General features: G+C 33.2%; 3 protein-coding genes and 3 long non-coding RNA genes across 6 annotated transcripts in view; 3 read left to right on the top strand and 3 right to left on the bottom strand.

Annotated features, from left to right (window-relative positions):
* Window positions 1-360: 360 nt before the first annotated feature.
* On the bottom strand, window positions 361-6,222 carry LOC147836067 (uncharacterized). Its single transcript, XM_087261571.1, has 4 exons — window positions 4,292-6,222; window positions 1,567-1,698; window positions 926-1,035; window positions 361-732 (listed from the first exon to the last, which is right to left on the bottom strand). The coding sequence occupies exon 1, from the start codon at window positions 4,800-4,802 to the stop codon at window positions 4,326-4,328; it is 477 nt and encodes a 158-aa protein (XP_087117697.1). The 5' UTR covers window positions 4,803-6,222; the 3' UTR covers window positions 361-732; window positions 926-1,035; window positions 1,567-1,698; window positions 4,292-4,325.
* LOC141375418 (uncharacterized) lies at window positions 5,652-10,441 on the top strand. Its single transcript, XR_015496014.1, has 3 exons — window positions 5,652-5,758; window positions 6,515-6,635; window positions 9,723-10,441. It is a non-coding gene; the product is annotated as an uncharacterized LOC141375418 (long non-coding RNA).
* LOC147836066 (uncharacterized) lies at window positions 8,545-13,568 on the bottom strand. The gene is made up of 4 exons (XM_087261572.1): window positions 12,528-13,568; window positions 9,751-9,882; window positions 9,110-9,219; window positions 8,545-8,916 (listed from the first exon to the last, which is right to left on the bottom strand). The coding sequence occupies exon 1, from the start codon at window positions 13,036-13,038 to the stop codon at window positions 12,562-12,564; it is 477 nt and encodes a 158-aa protein (XP_087117698.1). The 5' UTR covers window positions 13,039-13,568; the 3' UTR covers window positions 8,545-8,916; window positions 9,110-9,219; window positions 9,751-9,882; window positions 12,528-12,561.
* LOC147836065 (uncharacterized) lies at window positions 13,559-18,058 on the top strand. The gene is made up of 3 exons (XR_015496017.1): window positions 13,559-13,992; window positions 14,749-14,869; window positions 17,932-18,058. It is a non-coding gene; the product is annotated as an uncharacterized LOC147836065 (long non-coding RNA).
* Window positions 16,688-22,013, bottom strand: LOC147836064 (uncharacterized). Its single transcript, XM_087261570.1, has 4 exons — window positions 20,973-22,013; window positions 17,960-18,091; window positions 17,318-17,430; window positions 16,688-17,124 (listed from the first exon to the last, which is right to left on the bottom strand). The coding sequence occupies exon 1, from the start codon at window positions 21,481-21,483 to the stop codon at window positions 21,007-21,009; it is 477 nt and encodes a 158-aa protein (XP_087117696.1). The 5' UTR covers window positions 21,484-22,013; the 3' UTR covers window positions 16,688-17,124; window positions 17,318-17,430; window positions 17,960-18,091; window positions 20,973-21,006.
* Window positions 22,004-22,923, top strand: part of LOC141375419 (uncharacterized) — a 4,527-nt gene continuing 3,607 nt past the window's right edge. Inside the window, exon 1 of the long non-coding RNA XR_015496016.1 lies at window positions 22,004-22,437. This is a non-coding gene — a long non-coding RNA (uncharacterized LOC141375419). The remainder of the gene's footprint in view (window positions 22,438-22,923) is intronic.

Here is a 22,923-nt window from a genome sequence, read left to right as displayed (position 1 = left end):
ACTCCAAAGCACAGCAAAAACAGTCCTATTATTATTATTATTAATATTAATATTGTTATTATTACTATTACTATTATTATTATTGTTATTATTATTTTATTATTACTATTATTATTATTATTATTATTGTTATTGTTATTACTATTATTACTATTATCAATTTTTTTACCATTTGAGTACTTTTTTATTTGATGTTAAACACATTCAAATAGCAGAATTTATCTGAGATAAAAAGCTTTTGTAACATCATATTACAATGTTGAATAACTTAAAGTGAGTTTTTTGTCAAAGAACATTGTGAAATTAAAAGTTTTATTTAACAAGTACACTAGAAATTGAACAAAAGTGAGGATAAAGTCATTTATATTGTCTTAAATTTTAATTCCGACAAATCCAGTTCTTCTAAATATTCTAGTCATCAAAGAAGGCTGAATAAACTCCTCCCTGTAAGTCTGTCCGCTTTGCCCAGCAGGATGTAGATGGACTGAAGTCCCACCTGAAAGAAGCAGAGGAACAGGATGCTGAAATACTTAGAAATGGAAATGAATATGGTATCAGCAAGCTATCAGAAAATGAACCGCTGTGATCATTGTAATGTATTTTGTCTCTGCTGTGTAGTCTGTTGTCCAGCGGAGGGTTCCAGAAAGTGTGGGATGGCTTTTGAAGGTCGTTTCAGGATGGCCAGCCATTCTGGATCAAGCTTAAGCTTCACGTAGGAGCTTCCTCCACAATCTGCAATGACAAAACAACTGAATCTACTTCTGGATCTCACTTCATACTAAAACATGCTGGATGACAGAAACAGCAGGATCATTACTTGAAGGAACACATTCGTCATGTTAGAGAAACTTGCTTATCTTCAGGGCAGCATTATTCATTATTCTTAGCCTGAAGGGACAAACAGCTTGTTGACACCTCAGCCTACCTGAATATTGTTGCTGACCATGACCATCCTTTTATGACCACAGTGTACCCATCTTCTGATGCCAACTTTCAGGATAACATGCCATGTCATGAAGTGCGAATCATCTAAGACTGGAAATATGTCAGAACATGACAATGAGTTCACTGTACTCAAATGGCCTCCAGAGTCACCAGATCTCAATCCAATAGAGCACGTTTGAGATGTGGTGGAACGGGAGATTCGCATCATGGATGTGCAGCCGACAAATCTGCAGCAACTGCTTTCGTGATGCTATCATGTCAATATGGACCAAAATTTCTGATTAAAGTGCCAATTAAAGGCTTTACTAGGTTAATTAGGTTAACTGGGCAAGTTAGGGTAATTAGACAATCGAAAACAATATTGCTTTAGAAAACTAATAATATTGATCCAAAGGTTTTTGTTTTTTGTTTTTTACCTAGAAAAAAAAAACAAGGAAATACTGTGAAAAATTCCTTCTTCTAATAAACATCATTTGAAAAAGAAAAGAAATTTATGGAGGGCTAATAATTTTGACTTCATATTTCAATTAATGCCATGTAGTGTGTGAAACAGGCTCAATCCAAGGTAACCAAAAGCTTTCGTTTGTCAACAGCACAGAGTGACAGTGAAGGAGGACCCACCTGGTGCTGCATCAGTGTTGAGTCGACTGCAGGTGAGCAGAGATCCAGTATCTGGACTGCAAGTGCTCTAGAAGCGCAGCAGCAGGGCTTCCCAAAGTACTGCTCTTCACTTCCTGTCTGAGGAACTTCTTCCTGCGCACAAGAGCATTCATGTTACTGTACTGATGAATGCCTCAAGAATAAACATGCAGCAGGAAGATGACTTTGGGCATCTACATCTGGAGAAATTCATTGAGAAAGTTTTTATTTCATTAGAGAGGAGTCTGGTGTGTATTAAATCTATTCTAATCCATTTCCAGTTCTAGTTGTTTTTAACACAACAGTAAATCTGACTGCTTGACCCTGAAAACTGCATTTATAATATGTATTGCAATAATTATAAAACACCAAATGTCATTCACTATAAACAAACTAGGTCAAATTTAAAGTCCCCCTCCTGTGCGCTACTGGGAGAGAATGATTCAGCATTTTTATTGTGCAAAGTGTTTTCTATAGGGGTGATTAATGCAGCAAAAATTCATGAAGTCAAGAAATGTTTTACTTATGTATTTATTAGTAGTAATAATAAATTACTAATGCTAGCTAATGGCCACTGTGTGGATCACTGTTACTGCAATAGTTGCCAATAATTGAATTGCCAATCAGTTTATCACAGCCTGTTATAAAGCAAATAAACACCTATTGTAGTTTATGTTTTCATCTTGCCATTGTGTTGTTTTTTCTAGCTTGATAAAGAGAAAACAAATTTAGTGCCAGAATCATTTTAAAAATGCTTATATTTATATATTTATAGCTGAATAGCAATGTCACTTTTCTATTGGCCTCAAAGTAAATGATTTCAGATTCTTTGCACGTTTTTGCAATAAATTTATTTAGAAATGAGGATTGGATAGTAAAAATTGTCACTCGTTAAATCAGTTACTATCAGAGATCATAAATATAAGAAACTAGTTATTATACAATGAGTTTAAGAGTAGGCACTAAGGCCCAACCCTATTTCACTAAGGTCCACTTATTTTAAAATGTCTGGCCTCGCACCTCACTAATAGTAGTAGTAGTAATATAGTATTAGTAATCTCTAGGTCAATAATAATTCTTTAATTAAACTCTGAACTCAGTTTAATCTTATGCTCATGGTTACTCAGAGATTATAGAAATTCATGTCGTAAATTAGGTCAAATTTACTTTTTTATTTATTCAAAACTTACTGAGAATTGCATTAAATTTGACCTTAATAACCACAAAAGATATACTTTATACTTTGTGAATGAATCCGTGTTTTAAATAGTCCAGAGAGCGCTTTACTTCTTTGTTGAATGATTCAGTTGTTTGACCAAATCATCTCACTCATTAGACACTACTACCACCTACTGAAAGATTTAGATTCTTATTTTGAGGATTATTTCATTTTTAAAAAATTATATATTTTTTCATATTAAAATGCAATAAAGTACAATAAACATTATTATTTGAAAAAAAGGGATAATTCACATGCACAAAATAATTTTGCCATCATTTTCACACTTTTGTGCCATTTAAATTTGTATCAGTTTCTTGATATTGTAGACTATTTTCAGTAAATGTTTAATTGATTACTTCTTATCACATTTATCTCAATAATGACTTGAAATCTTCTTTCGGTGGTAATTTCTGAGTCAATTTTGTAACATTAAACACAGAATTTCACAATAACTTGTATTCATTCATTTCAGGATAACCAATAATATTTTTAAGTGGTCCCTTATCTTTATTTTACCCCAGGGCCTTAAGTATTACATGTTTGCTGAAATAATCAATTGATTTTATTTATGTGTTTTGATAAAAAAGAAGATCCACCCATTTCAAAGCACTGAAAAGTGTTTTTTCCAAAAACTTTTAATTTAATTTTTTTTTTTTTTGGTTGGGGGTTATGGGGGGGGCTACACTTTTCAGTGTGTGTGTATATATATATATATATATATATATATATATATATATATATATATATATATATATATATATATATATATATATATATAAAATGTAATATTGTCATTTTATTTTTTATTTATTGTATATATATATATAATTTATATTATATAATATGAATAATTTATATATATATATATATATATATATATATATATATATGTGTGTGTGTGTGTGTGTGTGTGTGTGTGTGTGTGTGTGTGTGTGCGTGTATAAATTGTAATTTTATTTTACATATATATATATATATATATATATATATATATATATATATATATATATATATATATATATATATATATATATATTTTTTTTTTTTTTAATAAGCATCAGGCTTATTTTCTTCTGGTGTTCAGAATCAGGTGGTTTGTCTTGGTCGGGCATCTCAGCTGAGACCTGTCCACTATGGGTGACCCTACCGGTAGCTGTGAAGTACCAGTGGCGTAGCTCTCAGCTTCACTGATGCACACAAGCCCTCACAGCACGTCAAGCTGCAAACCGTGTGAGGGACCCTAACCTACCCTAACCCAACAACTAACACTGACAACCCTAACAACAACCACTATTGTGCCAAAACCACTCAGAGAAGACCAGCAACACGCAAGAAACCGCCTAAACGCATGTCAACCTACGTAGCCACAGCACCGACAATCACCAAAACATCCAGCAATGTGATAAAAGGTTGAATGAAAAGTGAAATTTGATGTATTGCAAACTTATTCTGTAACTATATACAATATATACAGTATGTACATACGTGCCCATGATCCTCCATCTGGCACTAGGATGGCTCAGTGCCTGGGCTTCTTCCTCGGGGGCTCCTTGGGCAGCGGCTCCTTGCTGATGTCCACCACGATGTGAGGGGGGACACTGGACCTGGATCTGACCTCTGTGATGACCACACGCCCGTCAGGCAGCTCGGTCTCCAGCAGTGCAGGCCGGTCCAGCTTCTCCCACAGCCGCTGCTTTACCTCCAGTCCGTGCTGAAGAGTGTACCGACCTGCACGCTTCCTCACGGGGGAGTCCATCACACTGTGGTAGACGGTCTGAAATTCCTGCACACTCCTACCGTGGATGGAGAGGGGCTCCTCCTGTGGACACTCACCCACTGGGGAGACGGAAGCTGCAGGACGGAGGGCAGGAAGGACAGCCGCGTTCCGCAGGTGTCGCTGCTCCACGGAGGTGTCCGACATGGTGCGCTCCAGCAAGAAGTCCCTGAGGTGTCCAGGGAGAGTCCTGGTCCTTCTTGATCGTCGCAGAGTCATCATGAACAACTTCTCAAATTGATGTAAGTCAGTCGACAGGAGATTAGTTCAGAGTTTAGTAGCGCTGATCAGGGTTGATGACTTTGTAAACCAACTCAGGTTGCCGCGGTGACAGAATGACGAGGGTCATTTAAATGTAAACAATTGATTTAAGCGTTCAGTCAATTAGAGCAGCACAAGCTGTATGTTTGTACAATCTTTGTTATTAAATACAGAAAATTCTTTAATAATTGTTAGGCATATTAATAGAGGGCCCATAAACCTAAATAAATAAATATTTTCCCCGTTTTTCCTATTTAGGATAGTTTTACTTTTGAACTTGAAAATCGTCACACGTTTCAGTTCACGTCAGAAAAAAAAAACATTAATAATATTAAACCAATAAAGTAAAATCTTAGCAATGCCACATGACATCTCCTTTAGCCAATAAAACTTTAAGATATTTGCCATTTGCTTTACATAATTGGAAAACAGGAACTAAATGAGACATCAGCAGACATTATGCTCTCAAAGCACGATGGTATGGAGGACAAAACCTGCAAAAACAACAAATAAATACGCAAATATAAAAATAAATGAGTAAATAAATCCATAAATGCCTGCATAAATAAAATAATAAATAATAAATGAGTAAATAAATAAAAATCCTCATATTCCTGCATTAATAAATAATTAAGTAGTGCGGGCAGGTAAATAATAATTGATAATAGGTTGTTAAATACATTTTATAAGATTTTAAAATTATTTGACGGACTCATAATCAAACGTGACGTTTTTTTTTTCCGTGCACGCGCATAGCTATGTGCGCGCGGCGCGCCCCTGTCCACTTATCTGCGGCTGATAGCAGCATATGAATATAATTGATGTAAGTTGCAGCTCTATGCCCAGGAAAAGACAACAGTGGTCTGGAGCCGAGAAGAGGAAGAAAGTACAAGATGAATCGTGTGCATCACTTTCAGGTAATAACAAGTGAATTAGTGAGGCTAGCTAACGTTTAAACTTTGCCACAACTGCATTGTGCTTTAGACGGGACATGCTCCATGACTTTTCACGTTTGCCCCTCTTCCCCATGTTGCTGATAATTACACAAACTCAATTATTGTTATTAACTCGTGCATTACTTTACAATTCTGTTTGCACACCAGCTACATACACAATTATTCCACTGTATCTTTTATTTATCATAGTTATTGTGTTATATAATTATATATTATATATCATTCTTTGCAAACTGCAGTTATCATTACTTATTGTTTTGTCTGTTTCTACATTTCTTATTGCTGCTGTTGTTGCTTGTATCGCTGCAATGACAATAAAGTCTCTTTAGTCTTTTTGTGCAATACAGTATAAAATAACAAAACTGACGAATATTCTGTCATTTCTAAAAGATCAATAATATAAATGAGTCAAATTACTGTAAGCCACATGCCAGAAACCATTTTTATTGCAATAATAATCAATAATAATAATAATTTTTTTCCGAATGTTAAAGTTTTTGTTCAAAAATACACTAATTAATTCTTAAAAACACACTTGTCTTTGATTTATACTGAAAGAAAGGGTCAGCTTTTGTCACCATAGATTACAGTGCAGATTAAATCCACATTTTGATTGTAGTTTGTAAACATTATGAAGTGCTTGACCTGCCTATTGTTTTAATAGTATGTCATGAGTTTTTCTTTAAATGACTAATTTCTTCTGTATTGTACATGGAGGTCAATGCCAAAATTTGTTACAAAAGAAGATGAGGCGGACTGATCCAGCACTGCTCCAGAGACACCAGCAGCTGCACAGGTACAGACAGAATGCAGCACTGAGGACCGTCAATCTCTACAGGTACAGAGAGGGCTTTATTCCTTACCTTTTGTACATGTTTGAAATTAGGAATGTGTTTTGTTTGTGTGATTTTGTTCCTCTGTGGGGGCACCACAGTAAAATTTTGCATAGGGCACCCTTCTGGCCAGCAGCAGCCCTGCTCATTAGCATGTTGACTTGAGGAAAAGTAAATCCGGAACTATGTTCAAGAAATAAATAAACATTTGAAGAGGGAAATAAACTTTTACTTTCCCCCGCAACATTTGTGTAAATTTATATACATTTTATATACATTTATTTATTTATTAATTTATTTGCATATTTATTTATTTATTTATTAATTTATTTTATATACATTTATTTATTTATATATTTTATATACATTTATTTATTCATTTTATATATATATATATATATATATATATATATATATATATATATATATATATATATATATATATACATATATATGCATATTTATTTATATTTATTTATTTATTTATATATATTTTATATACATTTATTTATTTGCTGATAACAATGAATATACTTTATTTATAACAATCCCAACTAAATACAGTAGTGGCGGAAAAAATAAGAGACCAATGAGTCTGTTTGTCTGGATTTAAGTAAAATGTTAATAAGCATGTTATTCTATAAAGGTCTGATAACATTTTTTTCTAAATTTTAAATAAAAAATAATGTCTTTTTTTTAGAGTATTTTTAAGAAAATGGCAACTGTCATAAACAATAATGCTGACTGAAAATCAAGGTCGGTAAATTAACATCTTGACACCTCTAAAGACAGGACCATGTCTAAAAACTTGATACTATCTTGTTATTTCAAGCAAAAGTCATAAATAAATAAATGAACAAAATAATATATATATAGCCCACCTTTGATTTTTTTTCTCTTTTAAATATTTGCCAAATGATGTTTAACAGAGCAAGGAAATTTCCACAGTATGTCTGATAATATTTTTTCTTTTGGTGAAAGTCTTATTTGTTTTATTTTGGCTAGAATAAAAGCAGTTTTTAAATGTTTATAAACCATTTTAAGGTCAAAATTATTAGCCCCTTTAAGCAATTTAACCAGCCCCTTTTAACAAACCATCTTTATACAATGACTTGCATAATTACCCTAACCTGCCTAGTTAGCCTAATTAACCTAGTTAAGCCTTTAAATGTCATTTTAAGCTGTACAGAAGTGTCTTGAAAAATATCCAGAAATATATTCTTTATTGTCATCATGGCAAAGATAAAATAAATAAGTTATTAGTAATTAATTATTAAAACTATTATGTTTAGAAATGTGTTGAAAAAAATTAACAGGGGGGCTAATACTTCTGACTTCAATTGTATATAATTTTTTAAAATGTTAACAGTACTTTACAAAATAAATGATAAAATAGTGACTAACAAAGAAATTTACAACATCTAAAATAATTAAAATATCTTTGATTTTAACACAATAATTTTTTATAGGGAAAAAAACACTATCTATTAAGCTAACTCTTATTAAGTTTCTTCTTCATTTAAGTCTCTTCTGCTCACCAAACCTGCATTTACTCCAAAGCACAGCAAAAACAGTCCTATTATTATTATTATTAATATTATTATTGTTATTATTACTATTACTATTATTATTATTGTTATTATTATTTTATTATTACTATTATTATTATTATTATTATTATTGTTATTGTTATTACTATTATTACTATTATCAATTTTTTTACCATTTGAGTACTTTTTTATTTGATGTTAAACACATTCAAATAGCAGAATTTATCTGAGATAAAAAGCTTTTGTAACATCATATTACAATGTTGAATAACTTAAAGTGAGTTTTTTGTCAAAGAACATTGTGAAATTAAAAGTTTTATTTAACAAGTACACTAGAAATTGAACAAAAGTGAGGATAAAGTCATTTATATTGTCTTAAATTTTAATTCCGACAAATCCAGTTCTTCTAAATATTCTAGTCATCAAAGAAGGCTGAATAAACTCCTCCCTGTAAGTCTGTCCGCTTTGCCCAGCAGGATGTAGATGGACTGAAGTCCCACCTGAAAGAAGCAGAGGAACAGGATGCTGAAATACTTAGAAATGGAAATGAATATGGTATCAGCAAGCTATCAGAAAATGAACCGCTGTGATCATTGTAATGTATTTTGTCTCTGCTGTGTAGTCTGTTGTCCAGCGGAGGGTTCCAGAAAGTGTGGGATGGCTTTTGAAGGTCGTTTCAGGATGGCCAGCCATTCTGGATCAAGCTTAAGCTTCACGTAGGAGCTTCCTCCACAATCTGCAATGACAAAACAACTGAATCTACTTCTGGATCTCACTTCATACTAAAACATGCTGGATGACAGAAACAGCAGGATCATTACTTGAAGGAACACATTCGTCATGTTAGAGAAACTTGCTTATCTTCAGGGCAGCATTATTCATTATTCTTAGCCTGAAGGGACAAACAGCTTGTTGACACCTCAGCCTACCTGAATATTGTTGCTGACCATGACCATCCTTTTATGACCACAGTGTACCCATCTTCTGATGCCAACTTTCAGGATAACATGCCATGTCATGAAGTGCGAATCATCTAAGACTGGAAATATGTCAGAACATGACAATGAGTTCACTGTACTCAAATGGCCTCCAGAGTCACCAGATCTCAATCCAATAGAGCACGTTTGAGATGTGGTGGAACGGGAGATTCGCATCATGGATGTGCAGCCGACAAATCTGCAGCAACTGCTTTCGTGATGCTATCATGTCAATATGGACCAAAATTTCTGATTAAAGTGCCAATTAAAGGCTTTACTAGGTTAATTAGGTTAACTGGGCAAGTTAGGGTAATTAGACAATCGAAAACAATATTGCTTTAGAAAACTAATAATATTGATCCAAAGGTTTTTGTTTTTTGTTTTTTACCTAGAAAAAAAAAACAAGGAAATACTGTGAAAAATTCCTTCTTCTAATAAACATCATTTGAAAAAGAAAAGAAATTTATGGAGGGCTAATAATTTTGACTTCATATTTCAATTAATGCCATGTAGTGTGTGAAACAGGCTCAATCCAAGGTAACCAAAAGCTTTCGTTTGTCAACAGCACAGAGTGACAGTGAAGGAGGACCCACCTGGTGCTGCATCAGTGTTGAGTCGACTGCAGGTGAGCAGAGATCCAGTATCTGGACTGCAAGTGCTCTAGAAGCGCAGCAGCAGGGCTTCCCAAAGTACTGCTCTTCACTTCCTGTCTGAGGAACTTCTTCCTGCGCACAAGAGCATTCATGTTACTGTACTGATGAATGCCTCAAGAATAAACATGCAGCAGGAAGATGACTTTGGGCATCTACATCTGGAGAAATTCATTGAGAAAGTTTTTATTTCATTAGAGAGGAGTCTGGTGTGTATTAAATCTATTCTAATCCATTTCCAGTTCTAGTTGTTTTTAACACAACAGTAAATCTGACTGCTTGACCCTGAAAACTGCATTTATAATATGTATTGCAATAATTATAAAACACCAAATGTCATTCACTATAAACAAACTAGGTCAAATTTAAAGTCCCCCTCCTGTGCGCTACTGGGAGAGAATGATTCAGCATTTTTATTGTGCAAAGTGTTTTCTATAGGGGTGATTAATGCAGCAAAAATTCATGAAGTCAAGAAATGTTTTACTTATGTATTTATTAGTAGTAATAATAAATTACTAATGCTAGCTAATGGCCACTGTGTGGATCACTGTTACTGCAATAGTTGCCAATAATTGAATTGCCAATCAGTTTATCACAGCCTGTTATAAAGCAAATAAACACCTATTGTAGTTTATGTTTTCATCTTGCCATTGTGTTGTTTTTTCTAGCTTGATAAAGAGAAAACAAATTTAGTGCCAGAATCATTTTAAAAATGCTTATATTTATATATTTATAGCTGAATAGCAATGTCACTTTTCTATTGGCCTCAAAGTAAATGATTTCAGATTCTTTGCACGTTTTTGCAATAAATTTATTTAGAAATGAGGATTGGATAGTAAAAATTGTCACTCGTTAAATCAGTTACTATCAGAGATCATAAATATAAGAAACTAGTTATTATACAATGAGTTTAAGAGTAGGCACTAAGGCCCAACCCTATTTCACTAAGGTCCACTTATTTTAAAATGTCTGGCCTCGCACCTCACTAATAGTAGTAGTAGTAATATAGTATTAGTAATCTCTAGGTCAATAATAATTCTTTAATTAAACTCTGAACTCAGTTTAATCTTATGCTCATGGTTACTCAGAGATTATAGAAATTCATGTCGTAAATTAGGTCAAATTTACTTTTTTATTTATTCAAAACTTACTGAGAATTGCATTAAATTTGACCTTAATAACCACAAAAGATATACTTTATACTTTGTGAATGAATCCGTGTTTTAAATAGTCCAGAGAGCGCTTTACTTCTTTGTTGAATGATTCAGTTGTTTGACCAAATCATCTCACTCATTAGACACTACTACCACCTACTGAAAGATTTAGATTCTTATTTTGAGGATTATTTCATTTTTAAAAAATTATATATTTTTTCATATTAAAATGCAATAAAGTACAATAAACATTATTATTTGAAAAAAAGGGATAATTCACATGCACAAAATAATTTTGCCATCATTTTCACACTTTTGTGCCATTTAAATTTGTATCAGTTTCTTGATATTGTAGACTATTTTCAGTAAATGTTTAATTGATTACTTCTTATCACATTTATCTCAATAATGACTTGAAATCTTCTTTCGGTGGTAATTTCTGAGTCAATTTTGTAACATTAAACACAGAATTTCACAATAACTTGTATTCATTCATTTCAGGATAACCAATAATATTTTTAAGTGGTCCCTTATCTTTATTTTACCCCAGGGCCTTAAGTATTACATGTTTGCTGAAATAATCAATTGATTTTATTTATGTGTTTTGATAAAAAAGAAGATCCACCCATTCAAAGCACTGAAAAGTGTTTTTTCCAAAAACTTTTAATTTAATTTTTTTTTTTTTTGGTTGGGGGTTATGGGGGGGCTACACTTTTCAGTGTGTGTGTATATATATATATATATATATATATATATATATATATATATATATATATATATATATATATATATATATATATATATATATAAAATGTAATATTGTCATTTTATTTTTTATTTATTGTATATATATATAATTTATATTATATAATATGAATAATTTATATATATATATATATATATATATATATATATATATATATATATATATATATATATATATATATATATATATATATATATATGTGTGTGTGTGTGTGTGTGTGTGTGTGTGTGTGTGTGTGTGCGTGTATAAATTGTAATTTTATTTTACATATATATATATATATATATATATATATATATATATATATATATATATATATATATATATTTTTTTTTTTTTTTTTTTTTTTTTTTTTTTTTTTTTTAATAAGCATCAGGCTTATTTTCTTCTGGTGTTCAGAATCAGGTGGTTTGTCTTGGTCGGGCATCTCAGCTGAGACCTGTCCACTATGGGTGACCCTACCGGTAGCTGTGAAGTACCAGTGGCGTAGCTCTCAGCTTCACTGATGCACACAAGCCCTCACAGCACGTCAAGCTGCAAACCGTGTGAGGGACCCTAACCTACCCTAACCCAACAACTAACACTGACAACCCTAACAACAACCACTATTGTGCCAAAACCACTCAGAGAAGACCAGCAACACGCAAGAAACCGCCTAAACGCATGTCAACCTACATAGCCACAGCACCGACAATCACCAAAACATCCAGCAATGTGATAAAAGGTTGAATGAAAAGTGAAATTTGATGTATTGCAAACTTATTCTGTAACTATATACAATATATACAGTATGTACATACGTGCCCATGATCCTCCATCTGGCACTAGGATGGCTCAGTGCCTGGGCTTCTTCCTCGGCGGCTCCTTGGGCAGCGGCTCCTTGCTGATGTCCACCACGATGTGAGGGGGGACACTGGACCTGGATCTGACCTCTGTGATGACCACACGCCCGTCAGGCAGCTCGGTCTCCAGCAGTGCAGGCCGGTCCAGCTTCTCCCACAGCCGCTGCTTTACCTCCAGTCCGTGCTGAAGAGTGTACCGACCTGCACGCTTCCTCACGGGGGAGTCCATCACACTGTGGTAGACGGTCTGAAATTCCTGCACACTCCTACCGTGGATGGAGAGGGGCTCCTCCTGTGGACACTCACCCACTGGGGAGACGGAAGCTGCAGGACGGAGGGCAGGAAGGACAGCCGCGTTCCGCAGGTGTCGCTGCTCCACGGAGGTGTCCGACATGGTGCGCTCCAGCAAGAAGTCCCTGAGGTGTCCAGGGAGAGTCCTGGTCCTTCTTGATCGTCGCAGAGTCATCATGAACAACTTCTCAAATTGATGTAAGTCAGTCGACAGGAGATTAGTTCAGAGTTTAGTAGCGCTGATCAGGGTTGATGACTTTGTAAACCAACTCAGGTTGCCGCGGTGACAGAATGACGAGGGTCATTTAAATGTAAACAATTGATTTAAGCGTTCAGTCAATTAGAGCAGCACGAGCTGTATGTTTGTACAATCTTTGTTATTAAATACAGAAAATTCTTTAATAATTGTTAGGCATATTAATAGAGGGCCCATAAACCTAAATAAATAAATATTTTCCCCGTTTTTCCTATTTAGGATAGTTTTACTTTTGAACTTGAAAATCGTCACACGTTTCAGTTCACGTCAGAAAAAAAAACATTAATAATATTAAACCAATAAAGTAAAATCTTAGCAATGCCACATGACATCTCCTTTAGCCAATAAAACTTTAAGATATTTGCCATTTGCTTTACATAATTGGAAAACAGGAACTAAATGAGACATCAGCAGACATTATGCTCTCAAAGCACGATGGTATGGAGGACAAAACCTGCAAAAACAACAAATAAATACGCAAATATAAAAATAAATGAGTAAACAAATCCATAAATGCCTGCATAAATAAAATAATAAATAATAAATGAGTAAATAAATAAAAATCCTCATATTCCTGCATTAATAAATAATTAAGTAGTGCGGGCAGGTAAATAATAATTGATAATAGGTTGTTAAATACATTTTATAAGATTTTAAAATTATTTGACGGACTCATAATCAAACGTGACGTTTTTTTTTCCGTGCACGCGCATAGCTATGTGCGCGCGGCGCGCCCCTGTCCACTTATCTGCGGCTGATAGCAGCATATGAATATAATTGATGTAAGTTGCAGCTCTATGCCCAGGAAAAGACAACAGTGGTCTGGAGCCGAGAAGAGGAAGAAAGTACAAGATGAATCGTGTGCATCACTTTCAGGTAATAACAAGTGAATTAGTGAGGCTAGCTAACGTTTAAACTTTGCCACAACTGCATTGTGCTTTAGACGGGACATGCTCCATGACTTTTCACGTTTGCCCCTCTTCCCCATGTTGCTGATAATTACACAAACTCAATTATTGTTATTAACTCGTGCATTACTTTACAATTCTGTTTGCACACCAGCTACATACACAATTATTCCACTGTATCTTTTATTTATCATAGTTATTGTGTTATATAATTATATATTATATATCATTCTTTGCAAACTGCAGTTATCATTACTTATTGTTTTGTCTATTTCTACATTTCTTATTGCTGCTGTTGTTGCTTGTATCGCTGCAATGACAATAAAGTCTCTTTAGTCTTTTTGTGCAATACAGTATAAAATAACAAAACTGACGAATATTCTGTCATTTCTAAAAGATCAATAATATAAATGAGTCAAATTACTGTAAGCCACATGCCAGAAACCATTTTTATTGCAATAATAATCAATAATAATAATAATTTTTTTCCGAATGTTAAAGTTTTTGTTCAAAAATACACTAATTAATTCTTAAAAACACACTTGTCTTTGATTTATACTGAAAGAAAGGGTCAGCTTTTGTCACCATAGATTACAGTGCAGATTAAATCCACATTTTGATTGTAGTTTGTAAACATTATGAAGTGCTTGACCTGCCTATTGTTTTAATAGTATGTCATGAGTTTTTCTTTAAATGACTAATTTCTTCTGTATTGTACATGGAGGTCAATGCCAAAATTTGTTACAAAAGAAGATGAGGCGGACTGATCCAGCACTGCTCCAGAGACACCAGCAGCTGCACAGGTACAGACAGAATGCAGCACTGAGGACCGTCAATCTCTACAGGTACAGAGAGGGCTTTATTCCTTACCTTTTGTACATGTTTGAAATTAGGAATGTGTTTTGTTTGTGTGATTTTGTTCCTCTGTGGGGGCACCACAGTAAAATTTTGCATAGGGCACCCTTCTGGCCAGCAGCAGCCCTGCTCATTAGCATGTTGACTTGAGGAAAAGTAAATCCGGAACTATGTTCAAGAAATAAATAAACATTTGAAGAGGGAAATAAACTTTTACTTTCCCCCGCAACATTTGTGTAAATTTATATACATTTTATATACATTTATTTATTTATTAATTTATTTGCATATTTATTTATTTATTTATTAATTTATTTTATATACATTTATTTATTTATATATTTTATATACATTTATTTATTCATTTTATATATATATATATATATATATATATATATATACATATATATGCATATTTATTTATATTTATTTATTTATTTATATATATTTTATATACATTTATTTATTTGCTGATAACAATGAATATACTTTATTTATAACAATCCCAACTAAATACAGTAGTGGCGGAAAAAATAAGAGACCAATGAGTCTGTTTGTCTGGATTTAAGTAAAATGTTAATAAGCATGTTATTCTATAAAGGTCTGATAACATTTTTTTCTAAATTTTAAATAAAAAATAATGTCTTTTTTTTAGAGTATTTTTAAGAAAATGGCAACTGTCATAAACAATAATGCTGACTGAAAATCAAGGTCGGTAAATTAACATCTTGACACCTCTAAAGACAGGACCATGTCTAAAAACTTGATACTATCTTGTTATTTCAAGCAAAAGTCATAAATAAATAAATGAACAAAATAATATATATATAGCCCACCTTTGATTTTTTTTCTCTTTTAAATATTTGCCAAATGATGTTTAACAGAGCAAGGAAATTTCCACAGTATGTCTGATAATATTTTTTCTTTTGGTGAAAGTCTTATTTGTTTTATTTTGGCTAGAATAAAAGCAGTTTTTAAATGTTTATAAACCATTTTAAGGTCAAAATTATTAGCCCCTTTAAGCAATTTAACCAGCCCCTTTTAACAAACCATCTTTATACAATGACTTGCATAATTACCCTAACCTGCCTAGTTAGCCTAATTAACCTAGTTAAGCCTTTAAATGTCATTTTAAGCTGTACAGAAGTGTCTTGAAAAATATCCAGAAATATATTCTTTATTGTCATCATGGCAAAGATAAAATAAATCAGTTATTAGTAATTAATTATTAAAACTATTATGTTTAGAAATGTGTTGAAAAAAATTAACAGGGGGGCTAATACTTCTGACTTCAATTGTATATAATTTTTTAAAATGTTAACAGTACTTTACAAAATAAATGATAAAATAGTGACTAACAAAGAAATTTAAAACATCTAAAATAATTAAAATATCTTTGATTTTAACACAATAATTTTTTATAGGAAAAAAAAACACTATCTATTAAGCTAACTCTTATTAAGTTTCTTCTTCATTTAAGTCTCTTCTGCTCACCAAACCTGCATTTACTCCAAAGCACAGCAAAAACAGTCCTATTATTATTATTATTATTATTAATATTATTATTGTTATTATTACTATTACTATTATTATTATTGTTATTATTATTTTATTATTACTATTATTATTATTATTATTATTGTTATTGTTATTACTATTATTACTATTATCAATTTTTTTACCATTTGAGTACTTTTTTATTTGATGTTAAACACATTCAAATAGCAGAATTTATCTGAGATAAAAAGCTTTTGTAACATCATATTACAATGTTGAATAACTTAAAGTGAGTTTTTTGTCAAAGAACATTGTGAAATTAAAAGTTTTATTTAACAAGTACACTAGAAATTGAACAAAAGTGAGGATAAAGTCATTTATATTGTTTTAAATTTTAATTCCGACAAATCCAGTTCTTCTAAATATTCTAGTCATCAAAGAAGGCTGAATAAACTCCTCCCTGTAAGTCTGTCCGCTTTGCCCAGCAGGATGTAGATGGACTGAAGTCCCACCTGAAAGAAGCAGAGGAACAGGATGCTGAAATACTTAGAAATGGAAATGAATATGGTATCAGCGAGCTATCAGAAAATGAACCGCTGTGATCATTGTAATGTATTTTGTCTCTGCTGTGTAGTCTGTTGTCCAGCGGAGGGTTCCAGAAAGTGTGGGATGGCTTTTGAAGGTCGTTTCAGGATGGCCAGCCATTCTGGATCAAGCTTAAGCTTCACGTAGGAGCTTCCTCCACAATCTGCAATGACAAAACAACTGAATCTACTTCTGGATCTCACTTCATACTAAAACATGCTGGATGACAGAAACAGCAGGATCATTACTTGAAGGAACACATTCGTCATGTTAGAGAAACTTGCTTATCTTCAGGGCAGCATTATTCATTATTCTTAGCCTGAAGGGACAAACAGCTTGTTGACACCACAGCCTACCTGAATATTGTTGCTGACCATGACCATCCTTTTATGACCACAGTGTACCCATCTTCTGATGCCAACTTTCAGCAGGATAACATGCCATGTCATGAAGTGCGAATCATCTAAGACTGGAAATATGTCAGAACATGACAATGAGTTCACTGTACTCAAATGGCCTCCAGAGTCACCAGATCTCAATCCAATAGAGCACGTTTGAGATGTGGTGGAACGGGAGATTCGCATCATGGATGTGCAGCCGACAAATCTGCAGCAACTGCTTTCGTGATGCTATCATGTCAATATGGACCAAAATTTCTGATTAAAGTGCCAATTAAAGGCTTTACTAGGTTAATTAGGTTAACTGGGCAAGTTAGGGTAATTAGACAATCGAAAACAATATTGCTTTAGAAAACTAATAATATTGATCCAAAGGTTTTTGTTTTGTTTTTTTACCTAGAAAAAAAAACAAGGAAATACTGTGAAAAATTCCTTCTTCTAATAAACATCATTTGAAAAAGAAAAGAAATTTATGGAGGGCTAATAATTTTGACTTCATATTTCAATTAATGCCATGTAGTGTGTGAAACAGGCTCAATCCAAGGTAACCAAAAGCTTTCGTTTGTCAACAGCACAGAGTGACAGTGAAGGAGGACCCACCTGGTGCTGCATCAGTGTTGAGTCGACTGCAGGTGAGCAGAGATCCAGTATCTGGACTGCAAGTGCTCTAGAAGCGCAGCAGCAGGGCTTCCCAAAGTACTGCTCTTCACTTCCTGTCTGAGGAACTTCTTCCTGTGCACAAGAGCATTCATGTTACTGTACTGATGAATGCCTCAAGAATAAACATGCAGCAGGAAGATGACTTTGGGCATCTACATCTGGAGAAATTCATTGTGAAAGTTTTTATTTCATTAGAGAGGAGTCTGGTGTGTATTAAATCTATTCTAATCCATTTCCAGTTCTAGTTGTTTTTAACACAACAGTAAATCTGACTGCTTGACCCTGAAAACTGCATTTATAATATGTATTGCAATAATTATAAAACACCAAATGTCATTCACTATAAACAAACTAGGTCAAATTTAAAGTCCCCCTCCTGTGCACAACAAATGAACTGTCCAACTGTTGCTTTCCAAACATATATATAAATGAATAAATAAATAAATAAATAAATAAATAATATATATATATATATATATATATATATATATATATATATATATATATATATATATATATATATATATATATATATATATATTAGAAATGGGTGTAATTCAATGAACTTTACACATTTGATTAAATAAAGTGAAGTAAGAGTCTTCACTGCTCATCATTGCTGATCTGTACTGTACGCACCAGCTACTGGGAGAGAATGATTCAGCATTTTTATTGTGCAAAGTGTTTTCTATAGGGGTGATTAATGCAGCAAAAATTCATGAAGTCAAGAAATGTTTTACTTATGTATTTATTAGTAGTAATAATAAATTACTAATGCTAGCTAATGGCCACTGTGTGGATCACTGTTACTGCAATAGTTGCCAATAATTGAATTGCCAATCAGTTTATCACAGCCTGTTATAAAGCAAATAAACACCTATTGTAGTTTATGTTTTCATCTTGCCATTGTGTTGTTTTTTCTAGCTTGATAAAGAGAAAACAAATTTAGTGCCAGAATCATTTTTAAAATGCTTATATTTATATATTTATAGCTGAATAGCAATGTCACTTTTCTATTGGCCTCAAAGTAAATGATTTCAGATTCTTTGCACGTTTTTGCAATAAATTTATTTAGAAATGAGGATTGGATAGTAAAAATTGTCACTCGTTAATTCAGTTACTATCAGAGATCATAAATATAAGAAACTAGTTATTATACAATGAGTTTAAGAGTAGGCACTAAGGCCCAACCCTATTTCACTAAGGTCCACTTATTTTAAAATGTCTGGCCTCGCACCTCACTAATAGTAGTAGTAGTAATATAGTATTAGTAATCTCTAGGTCAATAATAATTCTTTAATTAAACTCTGAACTCAGTTTAATCTTATGCTCATGGTTACTCAGAGATTATAGAAATTCATGTCGTAAATTAGGTCAAATTTACTTTTTTATTTATTCAAAACTTACTGAGAATTGCATTAAATTTGACCTTAATAACCACAAAAGATATACTTTATACTTTGTGAATGAATCCGTGTTTTAAATAGTCCAGAGAGCGCTTTACTTCTTTGTTGAATGATTCAGTTGTTTGACCAAATCATCTCACTCATTAGACACTACTACCACCTACTGAAAGATTTAGATTCTTATTTTGAGGATTATTTCATTTTTAAAAAATTATATATTTTTTCATATTAAAATGCAATAAAGTACAATAAACATTATTATTTGAAAAAAAGGGATAATTCACATGCACAAAATAATTTTGCCATCATTTTCACACTTTTGTGCCATTTAAATCTGTATCAGTTTCTTGATATTGTAGACTATTTTCAGTAAATATTTAATTGATTACTTCTTATCACATTTATCTCAATAATGACTTGAAATCTTCTTTCGGTGGTAATTTCTGAGTCAATTTTGTAACATTAAACACAGAATTTCACAATAACTTGTATTCATTCATTTCAGGATAACCAATAATATTTTTAAGTGGTCCCTTATCTTTATTTTACCCCAGGGCCTTAAGTATTACATGTTTGCTGAAATAATCAATTGATTTTATTTATGTGTTTTGATAAAAAAGAAGATCCACCCATTCAAAGCACTGAAAAGTGTTTTTTCCAAAAACTTTTAATTTAAATTTTTTTTTTTTGGTTGGGGGTTATGGGGGGGCTACACTTTTCAGTGTGTGTGTATATATATATATATATATATATATATATATATATATATATATATATATATATATATATATATATATATATATATATAAAATGTAATATTGTCATTTTATTTTTTATTTATTGTATATATATATAATTTATATTATATAATATGAATAATTTATATATATATATATATATATATATATATATATATATATATATATATATATATATATATATATATATATATATATATATATGTGTGTGTGTGTGTGTGTGTGTGTGTGTGTGTGTGTGTGCGTGTATAAATTGTAATTTTATTTTACATATATATATATATATATATATATATATATATATATATATATATATATTTTTTTTTTTTTTTTTTTTTTTTTTTTTTTTTTTTAATAAGCATCAGGCTTATTTTCTTCTGGTGTTCAGAATCAGGTGGTTTGTCTTGGTCGGGCATCTCAGCTGAGACCTGTCCACTATGGGTGACCCTACCGGTAGCTGTGAAGTACCAGTGGCGTAGCTCTCAGCTTCACTGATGCACACAAGCCCTCACAGCACGTCAAGCTGCAAACCGTGTGAGGGACCCTAACCTACCCTAACCCAACAACTAACACTGACAACCCTAACAACAACCACTATTGTGCCAAAACCACTCAGAGAAGACCAGCAACACGCAAGAAACCGCCTAAACGCATGTCAACCTACATAGCCACAGCACCGACAATCACCAAAACATCCAGCAATGTGATAAAAGGTTGAATGAAAAGTGAAATTTGATGTATTGCAAACTTATTCTGTAACTATATACAATATATACAGTATGTACATACGTGCCCATGATCCTCCATCTGGCACTAGGATGGCTCAGTGCCTGGGCTTCTTCCTCGGCGGCTCCTTGGGCAGCGGCTCCTTGCTGATGTCCACCACGATGTGAGGGGGGACACTGGACCTGGATCTGACCTCTGTGATGACCACACGCCCGTCAGGCAGCTCGGTCTCCAGCAGTGCAGGCCGGTCCAGCTTCTCCCACAGCCGCTGCTTTACCTCCAGTCCGTGCTGAAGAGTGTACCGACCTGCACGCTTCCTCACGGGGGAGTCCATCACACTGTGGTAGACGGTCTGAAATTCCTGCACACTCCTACCGTGGATGGAGAGGGGCTCCTCCTGTGGACACTCACCCACTGGGGAGACGGAAGCTGCAGGACGGAGGGCAGGAAGGACAGCCGCGTTCCGCAGGTGTCGCTGCTCCACGGAGGTGTCCGACATGGTGCGCTCCAGCAAGAAGTCCCTGAGGTGTCCAGGGAGAGTCCTGGTCCTTCTTGATCGTCGCAGAGTCATCATGAACAACTTCTCAAATTGATGTAAGTCAGTCGACAGGAGATTAGTTCAGAGTTTAGTAGCGCTGATCAGGGTTGATGACTTTGTAAACCAACTCAGGTTGCCGCGGTGACAGAATGACGAGGGTCATTTAAATGTAAACAATTGATTTAAGCGTTCAGTCAATTAGAGCAGCACGAGCTGTATGTTTGTACAATCTTTGTTATTAAATACAGAAAATTCTTTAATAATTGTTAGGCATATTAATAGAGGGCCCATAAACCTAAATAAATAAATATTTTCCCCGTTTTTCCTATTTAGGATAGTTTTACTTTTGAACTTGAAAATCGTCACACGTTTCAGTTCACGTCAGAAAAAAAAACATTAATAATATTAAACCAATAAAGTAAAATCTTAGCAATGCCACATGACATCTCCTTTAGCCAATAAAACTTTAAGATATTTGCCATTTGCTTTACATAATTGGAAAACAGGAACTAAATGAGACATCAGCAGACATTATGCTCTCAAAGCACGATGGTATGGAGGACAAAACCTGCAAAAACAACAAATAAATACGCAAATATAAAAATAAATGAGTAAATAAATCCATAAATGCCTGCATAAATAAAATAATAAATAATAAATGAGTAAATAAATAAAAATCCTCATATTCCTGCATTAATAAATAATTAAGTAGTGCGGGCAGGTAAATAATAATTGATAATAGGTTGTTAAATACATTTTATAAGATTTTAAAATTATTTGACGGACTCATAATCAAACGTGACGTTTTTTTTTCCGTGCACGCGCATAGCTATGTGCGCGCGGCGCGCCCCTGTCCACTTATCTGCGGCTGATAGCAGCATATGAATATAATTGATGTAAGTTGCAGCTCTATGCCCAGGAAAAGACAACAGTGGTCTGGAGCCGAGAAGAGGAAGAAAGTACAAGATGAATCGTGTGCATCACTTTCAGGTAATAACAAGTGAATTAGTGAGGCTAGCTAACGTTTAAACTTTGCCACAACTGCATTGTGCTTTAGACGGGACATGCTCCATGACTTTTCACGTTTACCCCTCTTCCCCATGTTGCTGATAATTACACAAACTCAATTATTGTTATTAACTCGTGCATTACTTTACAATTCTGTTTGCACACCAGCTACATACACAATTATTCCACTGTATCTTTTATTTATCATAGTTATTGTGTTATATAATTATATATTATATATCATTCTTTGCAAACTGCAGTTATCATTACTTATTGTTTTGTCTATTTCTACATTTCTTATTGCTGCTGTTGTTGCTTGTATCGCTGCAATGACAATAAAGTCTCTTTAGTCTTTTTGTGCAATACAGTATAAAATAACAAAACTGACGAATATTCTGCCATTTCTAAAAGATCAATAATATAAATAAGTCAAATTACTGTAAGCCACATGCCAGAAACCATTTTTAT

The sequence above is a fragment of the Danio rerio genome, chromosome 7, assembly GCF_052040795.2.
Source record: "Danio rerio strain M-AB ecotype USA chromosome 7, GRCz13ab, whole genome shotgun sequence".
Classification (NCBI taxonomy): Eukaryota; Metazoa; Chordata; class Actinopteri; order Cypriniformes; family Danionidae; genus Danio; species Danio rerio.
The sequence above is the reverse complement of the archived record's forward strand: the minus strand, read 5'-3'. Positions and strand labels throughout refer to the sequence as shown.